The 15,670-nt window shown below is 42.7% G+C and overlaps 2 protein-coding genes across 2 annotated transcripts; one reads left to right on the plus strand and one right to left on the minus strand.

The window, feature by feature from the left end:
• Positions 1–2,874: 2,874 nt before the first annotated feature.
• On the plus strand, positions 2,875–9,076 carry LOC121622807 (fucosyltransferase 7 (alpha (1,3) fucosyltransferase)). Its single transcript, XM_041959804.1, has 3 exons — positions 2,875–3,189; positions 4,431–4,556; positions 5,747–9,076. The coding sequence occupies exons 2-3, from the start codon at positions 4,554–4,556 to the stop codon at positions 6,818–6,820; spliced, it is 1,077 nt and encodes a 358-aa protein (XP_041815738.1). The 5' UTR covers positions 2,875–3,189; positions 4,431–4,553; the 3' UTR covers positions 6,821–9,076.
• Positions 9,077–9,846: 770 nt separating this feature from the next.
• On the minus strand, positions 9,847–12,416 carry pou5f3 (POU domain, class 5, transcription factor 3). The gene is made up of 5 exons (XM_041960442.1): positions 11,658–12,416; positions 11,427–11,538; positions 10,880–11,010; positions 10,392–10,556; positions 9,847–10,304 (listed from the first exon to the last, which is right to left on the minus strand). The coding sequence occupies exons 1-5, from the start codon at positions 12,414–12,416 to the stop codon at positions 10,044–10,046; spliced, it is 1,428 nt and encodes a 475-aa protein (XP_041816376.1). The 3' UTR covers positions 9,847–10,043.
• Between the last annotated feature and the right edge of the window lie 3,254 nt (positions 12,417–15,670).

The raw sequence follows: 15,670 nt of genomic DNA on the forward strand, positions 1-15,670 counted from the left end.
GAAATGTTGATAGTGAGCCCACATTTTGAAGTCTGTGGACACATGAGGAAAGACTCACCGTCATTCACGTGGTCTCTTGTTGTTGTTCCCCTGTTTGTTAGTTTTGGGTTAATCCAGCAGCCAACTTCCAGTTGTTGATCAGCATTCATGACTGACAGAAAGTGCTCTCATGCTGCAGGTATTCACTGAGGTTTCACTCAGGCTTCTGTGATCATATGGGGAGGGAGAAACACCCCCTGACACACACACACACACACACACACACACACACACACACACACACACACACACACACCCAAGCAACTTGACCTAAAGAGAAACAAGGCTGCTAGCAGAGGGGAGTGAGATAAAGATGCAGAAACCGACAGCAAATCAGTGGAGATATGGTCTTAAGTCAGGCAGAACAGTGTCATTTCATAGTTGAGGACACACGAGAGAGGTTTCATGAGGGTGTGATTTGCAGTCATCTATGACTCTGTGCTGTGGAATCCACAGATTGGAGTCATATATTGTACAAGGTTAATTAAAGTAATTTAGTGTTTATTCAGGACTGTTGTGTGTTCTGCCCTCAGTGAACGCAGACATCCCTGTTAACGCTGAAAGGAACAAAACAAAATGTCATGGTTTTGTTCATGTTGCTGTTGGTAAATAGAGCCGGCAGGTAATGTGAAAATCTCCCACTCACAGCCATAAAACCCCCTCCTATCACATTCTGTGCAAGCATGATGTTGTGAAAAGCCATTGCAATATACCATTGCTTAAACCAACTGCTCAAAAATCCAGAGACAAAGCAATGAGTGTGGTAAAATGATGAAATGTGTTTTGAGCCGGTACAAGAAATACACATAAGTATTATCAACAGAATGCAGTTGAAGTATCAAAAGTAAAAACTTCTAGCAACTCATGGACATCTAAAATGTGAAAGAATAGTAGCTGTTAAGTGGTGTCTTGTACTGTATGAATGTGATGAGCAAACATCGCCCCCTCCTGGTTATGCCCAGTCAATGCATACAAAACCCCACATAATGTTTGTGTCTTGCTTAGACCGCCTTTACTCTTTTGTTGCTTGTGTAAAGATGATCGTGATGTGTTCAAAATCATGAATTTTTCACATGAATTTTGTATTTTTCTTTTCTTCTGATTTGGTTACAGTAAAACTTAAATAGTTTCATGCTCTGAAATGGTGAGACCTTCTCCCGTCTCCCATTTGACAGGGTGACAAAATACATAATGGCCTTAAGGCACTGTTATTACACCATGTTTTATATATAATGAGGGCTCTGCATGGACAAATATATATATTTAATTGAAAACAACTGTACAGTATGTTAACCTACATGTTGGTGTTGCTTACATCTGGGATCAGTTAGTCAAAATACAAAAAAGACAAAATGCAAAGAAATGACTGTGTTTCTTTGCAGCAGTGATTTTTCATGTCAAAAACCACCTGCAATAACAATGAGCCAAAATAGTTCTGAAATATTCACAGATTTCTCTCTGTCACTATGCTCCATTCAACCTATTCACAGTGAGCATGTTGTTGTAACACTAAAGGATATTTAACATTTACTTGATTTTGAATCTAGGTCTTTTACTTGTGAGAGAATATTTTTCCATAGCAGCATTACCACTTTTACTTACGCCAAGGATCTCACAACTTACTCCACCCCTGTAATATCACAGTAGTGATATTAATTAAAAAAGAAAAAGAAAACGTTGGGACGCTTTGTGCCCAAGATGCTCAGTATACACAGTAAAATAAATCTATACATTGTAGGATTACACTGTACTGTAGATGCATACTGTGAAGTAGAATAACAGAAAAGTAATGAAAGTAAAAATGGTACAGTGCATCCATTGAAGTGCAGGCAACCGTTTACTATCCTCCAAAAATACAAGCAATGAATTCAATTCAAATAAAATAAAATAAAATAATAATTATTAAATAAACCACGAGATGATACTCAGACGATGTGAGGGTCAGTTGTCTGGAGAGCTGGAAACTAACAAAAAACTATAGCAACATGCCGATAGAATAGAGATATACGACACATATTAGAATTGGGAAGAACACTGTTCTGGACTGAAGCTATTTTAAAACACCATCAATAGAAATGATGATTGGTATAGAATAAAAAAGGACAACATAAGTTTCCTTTGTGTAGAAAAACATGTGATAATGACAGGGTGAAGACCTCATGAAGACTCTGCTGTGACTCATAAGAGGACACAAGCTTTCTTGGCTTGCCACTTCCTGCCGTTATTGCACCTCACTGATTGGCACCTGCCAAGAAGGCAACGCTACAAGAAGCAATCTTTTCATGCATGGTTTTTTGCTTTTTTCCCCCCTCTACAGACAGAGCAGAGCTTTCTGCTGGGTGGGAGATTTCACATTCATCATAAGAGATCATATTTTACCGTACTAAAGTTTAAGTCGATGGCATTAAAAGAATAAAAAGAGCACAATCGACAACAGAAACTAATCAGAGGGGTACAAGCAGAAACCACATATGCACACAGTTATTAGAAAAAAGAAAGACCCATTCAGTGTCTTGTCCACTCTTTAATTATTACTCACATCAGTATTCTTTCTGGTGCATCTTTCCTTGTATCAAGAGCACCTAATCAACTCCTTCCTCCTCCTAAACTTTCTTAAATCCACCATACATGTAGTACTAATACGATCGGTATTGAACCACATATGCATAGTCAATAATATTGCATTACTACTTTACTAAAATATCTTCGTATGATGCACAGCAGAGCCACACCCGGTGACTCACTGGAGTGTGTGTGTGTGTGATCAGCCTTGAGAAACCTATGACTTTCTTTTAAATCATGTGGAACACTTCCCACTGGCTCACACACGCAGCAGACAACTCTTGATCGTACTCAGTGGTTCTTGCAGAGTGTTGCTAATTTCAGAAAGAAGCAGAACAGCATCGAATTACTAGAAAGCAGGACTTGAAGACGATGTGGAAGGACAGAGAGGGTGTGAGCATCTAACACCACGCTGAGCTCAAATCATATTCAAGAATCTGTCAGAGAGCTGCACCTCGGCGTCCTTAAAAGGGATTGCATCTTTGGTTTTTACCAGCTTCAATTTCATCATCAGCGTCAACCAGCTGTGACCAAAATGGTATCAGTGGTGACAGAGAGCAGAGAACGGAGCACTCACCTTGTAATCAGGTTAGTGGAGAAAGCTTTTTCTTTTTTCTTTTTTTTGTCATTAATGTGGTCTGGCCTCTGAAATGCACTGTTTTCATGTATTCTTCTGTGTAAAATCATCAGCTGTGAGGGAATAAATACATTCAGGGTTAAAGGTAAGTTTCTGTCACCTTTGCACCTTCTACAAGCCAGTGAGCAGAACTGTACCACTGCCAACATAAATCCATCACCCCATCTGGTTCAGAGTTTCTCTTGATGTCTCAACTATAGAGTCTCACTTAAAAATGGGTGATTTTTTTATAAGATCAATCATATCTGGAGGCACTCGTGTCTTCAACTCACAGGTCTGCAGACAAACATTCTGGTTGTGATATTCTACAGAGACTGTGTGCATGGCTGTCTCTGCACTTCAGAAAGGGCTCTTTCTCATTTTGTAATAAAAGACCAAGCTATGTTCTTCTGAGTAAAGATTTAAGCCCCAAAGAACTGGAAGAAGCTCAACTCCAACTGAGCAGTTTGTTGTAGGTAGCATTTAAGAAAAAATGGCAACTGAAACAGAATGTACACCTCACTCAGTTTTCCATCTGGTCTACCAATATTATGATCAGTGACATCTGTTTTTGTGTTTTCTGCACCTTTTGTTGGAGTTTTTCACAGGTTTGTGCAAAGGTTGAAGCAACAAATATGTGCAATGATGTGCAGCATCTGTGTCTTGCTGTGCGCTTACTTTTTCATGCAAACATACAACAACTCAGAACATTTTTCCACAATATCTATCTTTGCAACAGCTCAGTGCCCTTCGTGTTTGTCCCGTCCTGTGTGAGACAGTTCGCTATTTGTCAGTCTTCTCCTTGTCTTGTGCAAAGTGAAACCCTGTAGTTTCAAGTCTGTTTCCCAATTCTGTTTTTTCATAGTCTTCACAATTTCCCATTTCATAATATTCTTTTCAAAGAGGAAACACATGCTGCAAATCAGTTAGGCAAGCAGCTTTAAAAGAGATCCACCAAGGTCAGTCTTCTATGACGTAATGATTGAATTGTAATTTAATAAGTACAAATTCATCTTTTTAATCATGAGCCAAAATGTGTTTGCATTTATGTGGACTCCATCTTACCTTGGACGTTACAGAAAAGATTTACAGCGTTTGTCTATAAGTGGTGACTGAACAGAGTCTCATGGACTGTTATTAGACTATTTATTGATCTATCTGACAAATGAGACAGCACTTTCTCCTGAAGCTTTCTTTCTTTTTCTCTCTATAGAAAAAAGGAAGCTTCACACAAGACTTTCTTGAGTCGTGCTTGAGCAGAAACATGTCATGGTCTCTGGTTTGACTGGGTGGTGGTGAGGATTCTTCACACTGTGAGTGACAGGCAGAGTACCTGATGGTGAGTCCTCAACACGCTCATCATGTTGCCTCTGCAGGAACTAAACATGATACAGTCTGATACAGCAGACTTTCACTGATTTTAACAAAGTCCTTGAGGGTTTTTTGCTTGTCTAAGCAAATTTCTATTATCAGCAGTTGCCTATGAAGTGCAGTAGTTAGGTATTTATTTCCAAGTGCTTCTTTCTGCAGTTTCTCTGTTCATTAAAGAGCTGTTGGTCGATTACACACAGGTCTGATGTCTGCACGGATACTAGAGCAAAATCTGCTAAGGTTGTTTTCAAGTGCCTGCATCACTGTCATGACTACCACACCCTAAGAACCCCCTTTCGAGACGGTGTCTTATTTTTCCTGTTTACGTACGTCAGCACTAAGTAAGCTCACCAGCTGTTTTGTTACAGTCTGTTGGTTTCCTGTAGTAACCTTGAGTAGAGTTTAGATGGAAAATTGATGCAGCCCTTAATAAAAAGAAATGTCCCTGAAGATGCAGGGTCCCTTTTCATGTATTCATTAAGCCTGTTTGTTTGTCTGGGGTGACTATCTGCTGTTTTCATCTGAAAGCTTGGTGGAAAGTATTGTGAATTAATTAATAAATCATAATAATAAATTAATCTTATTCGTTATTACAGTAGATTAACTGTAAACTTTTTTACATCATATTTACTAGGATGTTCAGAACAGCCTCTTTAGTATGTTGAAATTTTAGTGTTCATTATTGCACAATGTGATGTAGTGTGGATTTTTAAAGGAAATTAACCTCTAATTTTGTTATTCTAAAGTTGCCCTGAATTCTTACTTGGTCAAATTCACATGGATCATCTTTTAAGAACTATAAAGTCTGTTTTTTGTCTAGTTAGTTTTTTGTCTAGATGACAGGTGCAGGAAATGAGGGCACAGAGGGGAATAACCTATAACAAAGGTCTCTGGTGCCTTCACTCCTCCACGAGCAGGGTGTCCAGATTGATTTAAAAAGTCTGCACTCGATAACCTCACAATAATGATTTTTACATCATATGGAAATGAATGGAAAAGCACATCCAAATTACAAAAACACAGCAGCACAATTTGCCAAATGGTTGTTTGTGATGTGAAATATTGTGAATTGAAACACGCATAAATCGCTGATGTGGTCAATGAATGAAAACCTCATCGCTCCTTCATAATCCTGCTTCTTCATCCCTTTTTCGACAGGGCTCTGATAACACTAAAAAGATTTTAACCAACTCGATGAAGAAGTGCCTCCTCCTCTTGCTTCTCTGTGTTTTGTCGCTGTATCTTCTATATGGATGGCTGCAAAAAATCCAGGACCCGACGGCCATAAATCCCGCCACCCTTGGTAACTGGAGCAGCAGCAGACGCGTGACCATCCTGCTGTGGCACTGGCCCTTCGGCAGGCCATTCAGCCTGGAAGGTGACGTTTGCTGGGACCTCTACCGCATCCCTCACTGTAGACTTGTGGATCAGCGCTCCTTGTTCCCCTCGGCTGACGTGGTGGTGTTTCACAACAGAGAGCTACTAGAGGGTGAAAAGCTGCCCCTTCACCTTTCACGGCCACAGAACCAAAGGTGGGCCTGGATGTCCCTGGAGGCCCCGGTTTACAATGGACACCTGCAGCAGTTTGCCAACATCTTCAACATGACCATAACCTACAGGAGGGATGCTGATATCTCTATACCCTACGGTGAGCTGCTGCCAAAGGAAGCTGAAAGTCATCTGGAGGAAGACGTCCCTCTGAATAAAAGCTTTCTGGTCTGCTGGGTCGTCAGCAACTACAGGAGGCAGCACAAGAGAAGCCAGGTGTACAAAGAGCTCACTGCCACAGTTCCTGTGAAGGTTTACGGTCGCTGGACAATGACGCCCCTCCCCTCCAGTGCCCTCTTACCTACTATCTCTAGCTGCTACTTCTATTTGGCCTTTGAGAACTCTGTCAGCAAAGATTACATCACAGAGAAGCTGTGGAGGAATGCCTACCAAGGCGGGGCAGTGCCCGTCGTCTTGGGACCATCCCTAGGTGATTACAAAGCCGTGGCTCCCCCTAATTCTTTCATCCATGTTGATGAGTTTGCATCAGTCAAAGACTTAGGAAAGTATTTACAACAGCTTGCACAGGACAAGGAACGCTACAGTGAATATTTTACGTGGAAACACCAGTGGAAAGTGAGGCTGTACACAGACTGGAGGGAGAGATTGTGTAAGATCTGCCCACAGTACAACAGTTTATCGCAGCACAGAGTTTACTCAGACCTCGAGGCCTGGGTCCATTAAAGTTACTAACACTTGAGCTTGCACAATTGTGGTTCATTTTGCATTGATAACTTTTAATTTTACTAAACCTCTGACAAATTAGCAAACACCATCCCCAGGACATTTCATCAATTTTAAATGGACAGGAAGTAACTCTGGCAAGAAATACAGGCAAAGAAGTCACATGATCAGCACTTGACATGAGATGTATGAATACTGAAATGTCACTGAAGTGTGCTTTCCAGAGATGGACCTGATAATAATACGTAATAGTAATAATAATAATAATGTGCTCTTTCCAGGGTGTGTATGGTTTTCATGCTGTTGCAATCAGATCAGGATGAAAGAAATGGTAGAAAATGAACAGGACAGAAATTTGAGTATTGCAGAAAAGGCTGAAGAATTACATCCTTGAGATGCAGGAAACTGTTGAAGGACACTGTGAAAACATCTAACATGTATGCACCAACACAACTAACACAGTTTAACTAATGACCAAGTGGATTAAATCCCAAGCACTTACAAGAAGACTTTAAGGAAACATGTTTGTTTGTTTTTTTGCTTTCTTGCTGAATTAGATGAGAAGATTGATTCCATTTGTCCTGGTTGCACGATAAATATGAGGCTACAGCCAGACGCTGGCTAATTTATCATAGCACACACACGAACACAGGGGGAAACAGATAGCGTGGCTGTCTGAAGCTAAATATAAACTGTCAAGCAGCAGTGACAACTTTAGATGTGGTGGTAGGCAGACGTTATTGAACTGAGTTACACCTGCTGCTCCCCCCTGGTTCTAGGCTTTGTGCTAAGACAAGTTAAACAGCTCTAGCTATATGTTTTTCACACAGAGTGAGTTCTAGTCTAACTGCTAGCAAGAAAGAAACACATTTCCCCAAAGGTTTATTCCTTTAAACTTAACACAACACAACATACCCTCTAGTCTGCTTCGAGGGCACTGATGCGGCTCCTAGCCTGACACACATGTACTGTAACAACGCATCACAGCACAGAGCTGTGCTCTAATGGCACTAAGAGTCTCTGATGTCATTTCATTAAAGTACATCCATCAAAGAATACTGACTGATCTTTGGTGGACAAATATGGCCTTTAGAACACAGATGTACTTGAAGAACTGAAGACGAAACTGCCTTTGGTTTAATGTCAAACGCTTTCTCATGGATGTCGTCCATGATGAGAGGATCCCAAAAACATGAAAAGAAGTTGACTCCAACTTGACACTGGTGCAACTGCAGTGTCAAATACAGGATATCCTGTCCAAATCCTTCAGATTTTCATATTGCTGCTCCATTCAAAAGACAGACATGGTGGTGACTGATCTGTTATCAGAAAGCTTGATTTTTTTTCTGCAGTATTTGATTTTGAAGATGTTCAATGATTTTTTCATATAATTGAGACTGTGAAATTGTGACTTCTGTTCATGTCTGTCTTCCTTTGCCAATATAAACAATGTTTATGTGTTCCTTGAGAAATACACACCAAGTGTCACTGCAGGAAACACTGCAAAACTAGTCACAAGCTAGACCTCAACTTCCTCAAACCTTTGCAACACAGGGGGTTTCTTTCGGTTACTGTATCAATGATTCAGTATGCCCTATTGTCAGCAAAGGACCCAGAATTTCAGTTCCTCTGTCAATCCACAATTAAACCACATCTGGTTGTAAATTCACTGTGGGAGAATTTACCGTTTTTGGTGGGATGTACAAAAGTTTTACTGGGGGGGGAAAAAAAACATTCAACAGTTTGCACATATTTCAACACATGGACAGTTTAAAAAAGTCAGTTTTACTTGATTACTAGATGCAGAGATACATTTAAAGTTTAAGGTGTTTTGATTAAAAACAGTGTGGCCAACATTTCAATAAATTATAATTGAATCCATTTACAACCTGTAGAGAAAATGTGCCACTTTGAATACTACTGGTTGTGGTCTAATAGTTATAATTGCACTCATGTTTGTCAATAAAATTAGGAAATATCTTACCATCAATACTAGAGTAACTCTGGGCTACAGGATTGCGCTGATTGTGTTTTACTGGTGACACTTTGGTGTTGCTAATAAGTTCATGGTCACCTGTACAGGCTGCCAAGCCACGAGGTGTAATCAAGAGTGATTAAATGACATTTAATGTCTTCACTTCAAAGTTTATCAACTGAGTAAAAAAAAAAAAACACTTCTTAAAGCCAGACAAGAGAAATACTCAATGAGCACCCAAACTTTTAGTATCGAGTGTTATTTGACATTTTATAAACATAAAAACCCTTTACAATAAAAAGAAAAGGAGGTATTGAAATACAGTTTGGCTGTTGTATTATGTTGACAGCATAATTGATCCAAGTCAGGTCAGACTTGATCTCACTACCGTTCGCCTTGAGAAAATATTGACAGTGTGCAACTGGAAGAATTAGCAGCTTAGACATTTGTGAGTTAAAAAAAAAGTCACACTCCCTCAAAATATTGTTTTGACTCTCAGTCTCCCATTGATGCTAAAAATACTTGCTAAAGATGATGATAATAGTAAACTTTAGATCTCGGTTGGGAATACAAACAGGACATTTTTTAAAAGATAATGTTCAACATTACAAAAGCAACTTTGTGCAAAAATGCACCTGGAATGAGAGGCTGCACAGTCCATTTCAATGACATTCAGTTCAAACACCGTCGCTGCTCTTTTCGGTTGGGATACCGACGTATTGCACAAACACTGGCCAAGCTGTCAAAGGTGAATTCTGTTCAAAGAGGCTCACATCGCGATTCCTTTGATAACCTCGATCTTGCACCACAGAAAACCTACCCAGGATTTAGTTTAAGTGGAAGGGATACCCTGGCTCTTTAACCCTGATCGCATTCGCAACCTCATCCTCACTCCACAGCTGGACCACATGCTGCAACACCACACTGGCACTGTTCTAACCCTCAATGATTAAAGCCTGCGGAATAACTTACTATGCATCGCTCAAAAACACAAAAAAAATAAACAGAAAGGCACATTGAGTTTTAGATTTTCCTCTTGGTTTTAGTTTGAAGTCAAATCAGTTGTTGAGTTGCACGTCGATGCAAAGAGGATTTGGCGGCTTCACCTTCTGAACAGGATAAAGAAATCACTTCCCTCTCACTGCTGCACTCAGAAGAGCCTCCACACCTTTGAATGTGTCACAATCCACCGATACGATCGATCTGGTTGCAGGATTTAGAGGCTCGTCTTCAGCTACCTGAGCAGGTTTATCCAGTCAGGTGACTAACCAGTCCGGGGTTCAGGGCTTGTTTCAGGACGTCGGCCCGATGAAGCTGGGGCATGTAGAGTGTGGGAGGAGGGGCACCGGTGTAGCTGGAAGCAGGGTAGCCCTGACTGGGAATCGGGGAGGGGGCCATGTTCAGTGGGGAGTGGCTCTGCTCGTAGTACTGACCGTCGCACTCCTCGTCCAGTGGCAGGGCCAGACGCTTTCCTTTCTGTCTTCGGTTGCAGAACCAAACGCGCACCACCTGCCAGGAAGAGCGTTTGTCTTTTAAAAATGTGACACACATCCTTTCAAAATGGTGAGCGGCATCACTTTTAGAGTTTGTACTTACATCCCTCTCCAGACCCAGGTCATCTGAGATGTGTGTGATCTCCTGGGTGTTGGGCTTGGGACACTTAATAAAGTAAGACTCCAGGGCAGAGCGCACGGCTCCCTCCAGACTGGTCCTCCTCTTCCTCTTCCTGGTGTCAACGAAGACTCGCTCGATCTTGTACATCTGAGGAAATCAGAAACATGTCACTATGGGCTCATTTCTTGTATGCAGCTTTATTCATGAAAGTGTGTGCTATATACTGGACACATGGTTGTCCCATTTGGTGAAAGTAATGTTTGGTGATCAATGTTCAAATAGGATTTCTTGTGATCGCTAAACAGCTTGATTATGGCCACTAGATGGCATTTTAGACAGCTGAGGGCCTTCATTCAGGTTTGCTCAGCAGGAATTTAGTTCAGCCTGAATAGACCAGCCGATCCCATGAAGCTTGGTGATCATCTGTTGTCTTGTAAACTAGTTGGCAGATGTCAGTGTTGCAAACTTACGTCCTGGGGATTTTCCGAGGTCTCAGCTTCATTCAGCCACCTCTGGAGAAGGGGTTTCAGCTTGCACATGTTCTTGAAGCTCAGCTGCAGAGCCTCAAATCGGCAAATAGTTGTCTGGCTGAACATCTTACCTACAGACATCAAATATCACATGGAAATACATCATCAGCCACAAGTATGAGATTCATCAATGCCAGAGTCCCAGTCTGTTACATATATGCAGATAAAACTAAAAATGTTCTTCTGTGTGCCCTGGCAGTTTAAGTGAAACACTTGTCAAACTAATGGACCACATCACCTGCTGTTATCAGTGATGTAGGTAAAGGCCATAATTAGGTGTCAGTCTGCATATTAAATTAGAATTCCATAAAACATGGCCCCATGAACTGGCATACAGTGTTAATGGAGTAGCTCACAGACTACTACTGACTTTATGATTCAGGACTGGGTTGTGACAGTTTCTCAGACACATGTGGCACCATGGGTCACAGAAGAGCCAGGAGCTATGGGGAAAAAAATAAACCAGTGTGTCAATATGGGAACTTACCATAAAGGTTACCTAGGGCAAGGCCAACATCGGCTTGAGTGAAACCCAGAGTAATGCGTTTGTGTTTCAGCTCCTTGGCGAACTGCTCCAGTTCTTCGGTGGAAAGGTTCTCCTGTTGAACAGAGAAAACATTTGAGATGGAAACTGAACTGGGACAGAGTCCCTACACGTTGCTATGGCTCTAGCAAAGGGAAGTTGGTCGTAATTGGAGACCTGCTTCACTGGCCTTACCTCCTCGGAGTCGCTGCACCCGCCGCTGGAGGACCCGCTGCTCCGCGTGGAGGAGGCCGGGTTCTGCGTCTGAGGCCCGGTGGCCGCCTGAGTTGAGTTGACGCTGAAAAACGCGTTCCCTGAAAGCCCGTTACTTGGGGGTGAAGGGGACATAGACGGTGAAGATGCAGATGATGTTGAGGGGTTTTGATTATTGCTGCCGGGCGGTGTGATGTGGGTGATCCCTGGCCAGAAGGAAGTGTTCCAGGCCGTGGAGTAGAGGACTCCATGGGGCATGGCTGCGGAGGCCGGAGGTGTTGGGTACTGCTGAACCTTGATCTCCGTTGAGAAGTCATCGCCAGTGTCCTTCTCAGTCTTTATTTCGGGCAGCTTGATTTGCTCCCGGGTCTCGGCTATGGGGGGACTCAGGTTTATAGGCTGGGTAGCTGCTATTACGCCGGGTACCTGGCCGGTGTACTCGGGCGCAGCGAAGGGATACCAGTGCTTGGGTTGCCCAAACTCTCCAGCCTGCAGGTCGGATCCCCTGTAGTCGCTGGCGACGGGTGGGAAAGGGAAAAAGGTCTGCGCAGATGCCGGCGTGATGCCTGTGTAAGCGGTTTTGTTGTAGAAGAGGCTCGGGTCTGGCAGGACGCCGTGAGGAAGCTGAAATGACGCTGCGCCACCCAAACTTTCCTGACCCAAAATCTGGGTACAGGGGTTGGTGCGGCTGAAGTCATAGGGCCGGCTTTGGCACTCCGGTCTCTGCGACCTTTCAGACATATTTTCCAAACGGTGCGAGAGCCTGTCTAACAAGCGCGCGTCCAAAAATTGAAAAGTGAAAAAGAAAAAGAGAAAGTTAGCTAGAACTGATCATAAACTTACTAATCCGTTTCACGTTTACGCACAAGTCAAGGAGGGATGAGAGAGGAAGCTCTCCGAGAAAACCCCAGCACCTGTCCAAAAAAAGTCCGTTTGAGGGCAAATTGCGCAAAAATGTTGGCATGAGCAGTTGCTGTTTTGGTGCAACATAACCACCAATACGCTTGCGGCCTACTCCATGAAGCCCAGTGTTTCACGCCACGGCCGCTCGCCTCACCTTCAAGCTCAAATGCTCCTCTCCCCTCCTCTCCGCAGGTTTTCCTAATCACAGCTGCGGCTGTTGGAGATGGCCTTATCTCTTCGCCCATTGGCTGGCGCAGACAATTGCGCACAGCTGATGGTGAATTTGTGAATGACCTTGATTCTTCCCAAAGTAGTGGGCGTGTTTTCACGTCCACCCGAGCCGTCTTTGCTGCAGACCAACTGTGTTTTTTTGCTCTTCAGGTGAATGTAAAAGTCATTACGCGCAATGCAAAATCATTAGTAAGGATAATATTAATAATTCAACAGTTTGAAGTCACCTTAAAATCTATATTTACATTGCTAAGTAGGCACGAGTCCTGTAAATAGCTACACATTGTAACACTATAACTTGCTCACCTCATACATGAATTATAATGCTTGGTTTGTTAAAATGATTCCCCTCTAAGGAGATGGCTTTGATATTAAAATCCCCGCCATTGAGGCTTCAATCGGACCTGAATCAATTTTAATTACTAACACTGAATACAGTAAACTGACACTGTAATCCCGAATAACTTTGATAAAACAAATGCACTTAATGGGGCCACATTTGATTTGAAGCAAACGACCATACGAGCCAAGCTGAGTTTATGCTTTAAGACTGTTTTGGCAGCTCAGCAGAAACTCACAAAGGAACTACATGAGATAAACTGGGTGGAATTACACGAGAAGAGGCAGACAAGGAAGTGAGAGTGTGTGCGTGATGGAACACATATGACGCATTTATCTCCCTTTTTTGTTTGTTTTTTACCGACTGGATATTTGAGTGTGCTTGTCTTGGGTTTGTATTGGAGACTTTTGTTATTTGCACTGAAAACAGGGATTGTGCTCTTTGATATCAGATAAAGCAGATTTTAGCACTTATTTAAAAAGAAAACAAAATTTATCTCAATACCGCTTTGTCAAGGTGGATATATGCGCAGTATTTATCTGAGGCTGCAGACAAAACGCTGCCATTGGACGCTGAGGTTTTTGGCCACTTTCGATTCTGATTCTCTAGAAAGAAAACGTGAAATGACCAACAGCATTCAGGTGAACTTCTCCCATTCACTGGTGATCGGTGGCCATTCAGAAGCCTGGATGGCCGCAGCACTGTACAGATGCGCTCCCCCGGCGCGAGTCGTTGGCCGCAGATTGCGGCAGGAAGACACACTGCGGGACAGAAGAGGGGGTGCCATTGTACGACCTGGCCCCGGGGCACCCCGTGGATTTCAGATCCCGAGTTGCGATGGTCGACCATTAGCTCCTTTTCAGATTGGAACAATAAGTCTCAAGCCTTTGATTCCGCCCCACACCCACCGCCTCCCCCTCTCCTCTCCTGTGCTCTGTAACAAACAGTTTCACTCTGGGCTGCAGGCTTTTGGGGGCCAGTGCCTTGGCATTCAGTCTGATATGGCCTGAAGGTCCAAAACTGGTCTGAGGGCCAATGTGTTGTCTGCAGGTGCAATAATCAAGTTGTGTTGGAATATCACTTAAACATTTTCTATCCAGCTTGAAATGAATGAGCATCAGATTCATCCTTTTTGCTGCCTTGTGGCTCCTCAAATGAAATTCTATCTAACCGCTGAACATTTTGATAAAATAATGATTTTGCCTTTTCAGATTATCCTATTCAATAGTTAATATTAGGAGGCTTGTAGGCATGAATGTAATTCAAATAACATGTGGAATTTGTTACACCTCAAACGTATCTCGTGGCCTCGTTAGGGGCAGGTTGGTTACAGGTTGCAAACAGCGGTTATTGACTATAGACAGAATCTCCTCCTCTGAACCTGAAAAATCAGCTTCTGCTCTACTCTAACCAGCAGATTTGCATTCTGTCTGTCCTCCACATCGATCCAGGACCAGGGAAGCTTAGGCAGACCCCAAGAGCCTGGTCAATAGCTTAAAAGACATCAAACCCCATCTACACAAGCATTGTCCTGGGCCATGGACTTGGGAGAATTATTGTCATGCAAAAGACAGACAGCAAGAGAGAGATAGACTTCAGGCAGGGCTTCAGAGAGAAAGGGACAGAGCTCAGAGCTCTCAGGGTGTCCGAGGGAGCAGGGAGGGGAGGGGGGCGAGTGTTGAATAGCTCAGTACAGTGAGGAGGAGATGTGTGAGGGGAGTATCTGGGGATTTAGTTGAACCCCCCCCCCCCCCAGATGTCTCAGATCTTGTCTTTAGTTCTTTTTAAGTGGCCTCTTGAAGACACCTCAGAGGTCTGCTCGCTGCTTGCAGTTACGTCCAGTCAAACAGAGAAGGAGAGAAAGTTTCAGAAGAAAGAAAGCCTCTCGAATTAGCAGCAGTGTGAATGTGCTGGACTTCTGAATCAGTCACACCAGTGGAGAAACAACCTCCCTCCACCTGGAGCAGTGTGACCAAAGCAAAGCATCAGTCTGTATTTCACCATTTTTACATGCCGCCCATCGCTCACAAAGGTTTTGCTCTTCTGCTCAGCATCACTTCAGGCTGTGTGCATTCAAAGGAAGTCAACACTGTGTGTGTGAGATGTAGATGATACATGTTGCTGTCTTAATCAGCGTGTAAATTATTCTTGTCAAGTGAGTGATGCTTGGTCCAGCTTACAGAAACTGCCACCATCTTTCGTTTGAGGATGTCTGGGTGTTTTCATGTGTGTAGATAACACCTTCTGAAAATGACACATTTCTGTATGAGTGCGCTTTGTCATCTCAAGAGGAGACAGCCTCAGTGTCAGTTAGCAGTTCCTGTGGTTACTAAATAAACACTTCTGAGAAGTTATGTTCATTAGCAATTGTTAGAAATGATCATTTATAAAGAACTTTGCGAATACTGACAAGATAACATAGACCAGCCTCCCCCAAATTACAAATAAATGGTCGTTTAAGGTGCTTAATTATAACGTTTGTAATTCAAAGAAATGTGATAAGCATGACTCTCATTGACTA

This window comes from Chelmon rostratus, chromosome 19 (assembly GCF_017976325.1).
Source record: "Chelmon rostratus isolate fCheRos1 chromosome 19, fCheRos1.pri, whole genome shotgun sequence".
Taxonomy (NCBI): domain Eukaryota; kingdom Metazoa; phylum Chordata; class Actinopteri; order Chaetodontiformes; family Chaetodontidae; genus Chelmon; species Chelmon rostratus.